The sequence below is a fragment of the Aplysia californica genome, unplaced genomic scaffold (genome assembly GCF_000002075.1).
Source record: "Aplysia californica isolate F4 #8 unplaced genomic scaffold, AplCal3.0 scaffold00141, whole genome shotgun sequence".
NCBI lineage: Eukaryota > Metazoa > Mollusca > Gastropoda > Aplysiida > Aplysiidae > Aplysia > Aplysia californica.
Window position 1 is genome coordinate 1,188,140 of NW_004797411.1, and position 2,016 is coordinate 1,190,155.

The 2,016-nt window shown below is 40.1% G+C and overlaps 1 protein-coding gene across 1 annotated transcript in view; it reads right to left on the reverse strand.

The window, feature by feature from the left end:
* LOC101859566 overlaps positions 1 to 2,016 on the reverse strand; it is a gene marked incomplete at its 5' end in the record, with an annotated part of 50,345 nt that overhangs the window by 14,112 nt on the left and 34,217 nt on the right. The window contains 1 exon segment of the mRNA XM_035969368.1: positions 1,018 to 1,335. Coding sequence (XP_035825261.1) covers positions 1,018 to 1,335 — 318 coding nt within the window.

The following is a 2,016-nucleotide window of genomic DNA, read 5'->3' on the forward strand; positions in this document are numbered from 1 at the left end:
TCTCTCTCTCTCTAAATCTGTTGTCGATAGTAAGACCAGGATATGTGTATGAATCCGTGATTTCAATTGTTTCTTTTTCAATTACGAGAGTTTAGATATATTTCTTCGAAATTCTCTTTTTCATCAAGGTTTATTAATCCAATAATAGCGGAGTCATCTGCAAACTTAATTAAGCGTGTTGTTTTAAGTTTACTTCTATGATCGTAGGTATATATTGTATACAAAACTGGTGACAAAACACAGCCGTGAGTAGTGTTGAGAAAAATGTGTCAACTTTTAAATGTTTTAAGTGTATGCTGTAAATCCCATATCATTTTTTTTACCAGCTTTAGGCTTACATCAAAGAAAACGTGTCGGAACCTTAGTGCACAGTGACTTTTATGAATAGCCTTTTAGATTCTGTTGGTCGCTTAACTTTTAGACCCGCGTGGAAAGACACAGAAAGATTAAACTGAGTGATTTGTCTCTATCCCGTTTAAACCGTTGTCAGACGAAAGTGAACGAGCTATTGGTTTATCAACAGCACTAAATCTATCCCAATAAATGTAAGTACAATACTGAAAGATTCAAGATTTGAATCTGTGTCATTTACACGACAGCAGACCAAAATGCGATCGGAGCTATACAGTACACCCATGATCATCTGGGTCTTTTTTTATAATATTACTTTCTTTTGGACTTGATTTTGGAGTCAGAAAGTTTACATTATCCCCCCCCCCACACACACACACAAGCAAAACAGACAAAAAACCAAAGCACTACTCCAACAATTCAAAGTTATGAGCCAAGCAATCTCAAAAGTGCCTTATTTCATAAACAACTTTAAATCTATCTGCACGCATCTTGGCCCTTTGCCTGAACTGATGATGATCGGAAAGCTTCATATTACATTTTTAGAATACTTGGAACTCAGTGATGACTTATCCATGCGTAATTTCGTTTAATAAACACATTTAAGAAAAAACAGTCAGATAGACTGATGTTAAAAACACAAAATAACAGTAAAGCCATTGGTACCTTCAAAAACAGCGGATACGGACATTTCTTGAATGCTTCTACCAGTACTTCAAACTGGAGGTCTGTCAGGTTCCTGTGTGCCTTCTCTAGCCACTGCCCCAGAATGATCATGGCATCGTGTTCCGGCAGTTGACCTACTTCAACAAGACAGTCCTCATGCTCTGCAAGAAGCTTCCGGGCGGAGGGGAGACAATCGAACTTGTCTTCTGAGACGGTGGAGATGATGAGGCGAACGTGGGGAGGTAGCTCAGGGGGAAGCCACTGAAGTTTGCGCCCCTCATTTTCGTCTGTCAATAAAATACAGTAAGGAGAAAATGTCTTTGATCGTGCGTTAGGGGTAAAGAAATGAAGCCTCTCACAGCATGATTGACACGATTGCTTATATTGTTTCAAATCAATCTTTATCAATATCCCCTCTGCATTAAAAGACAAAGACCAAATCACAGTCATATATTATTGTCATTGGTTTTAATATGTCATGCCTCTACAGACACAAGATATGCCTTTCAGAAGGATTGCTATCTGGACCCTGCCAATAAAAGGCCCACTGACGCTGTATAGTACGTAGCATGAAGAGCTGTACACACACCATCTGTGCTGAAAGCAACAAGCCTGGCCAGTACACTGGCCAGTAAACTGAAGGAAGGAATAGAACTAGAGAAGGAAAGGTAAGAGAGAGTGAGACACGAGAGAGAGAGAGAGAGAGAGAGAGAGAGAGAGAGAGAGAGAGAGAGAGGGGGGGGACAGAGAGAACGAAAGAGAGAGACAAAGAGAAAGAGGGGAATAAGTGTTGAGAGGTGGAGGTAGGGCCAAAAATAAAGTAGACAAAGTCTGCGTGTGGGCACTCGTGCATTCATAAAAGGTTGGATTAATATCAGTGAATAGGTTTAAATATGAATGTATACCCAGGTACGAAACAAATACCGGTCGAATGTACTAAACTAAGGGTGGCCTTGTCTATTTGGATGTCAAATATTCGAAAATCTCCCCCCTTCCCCC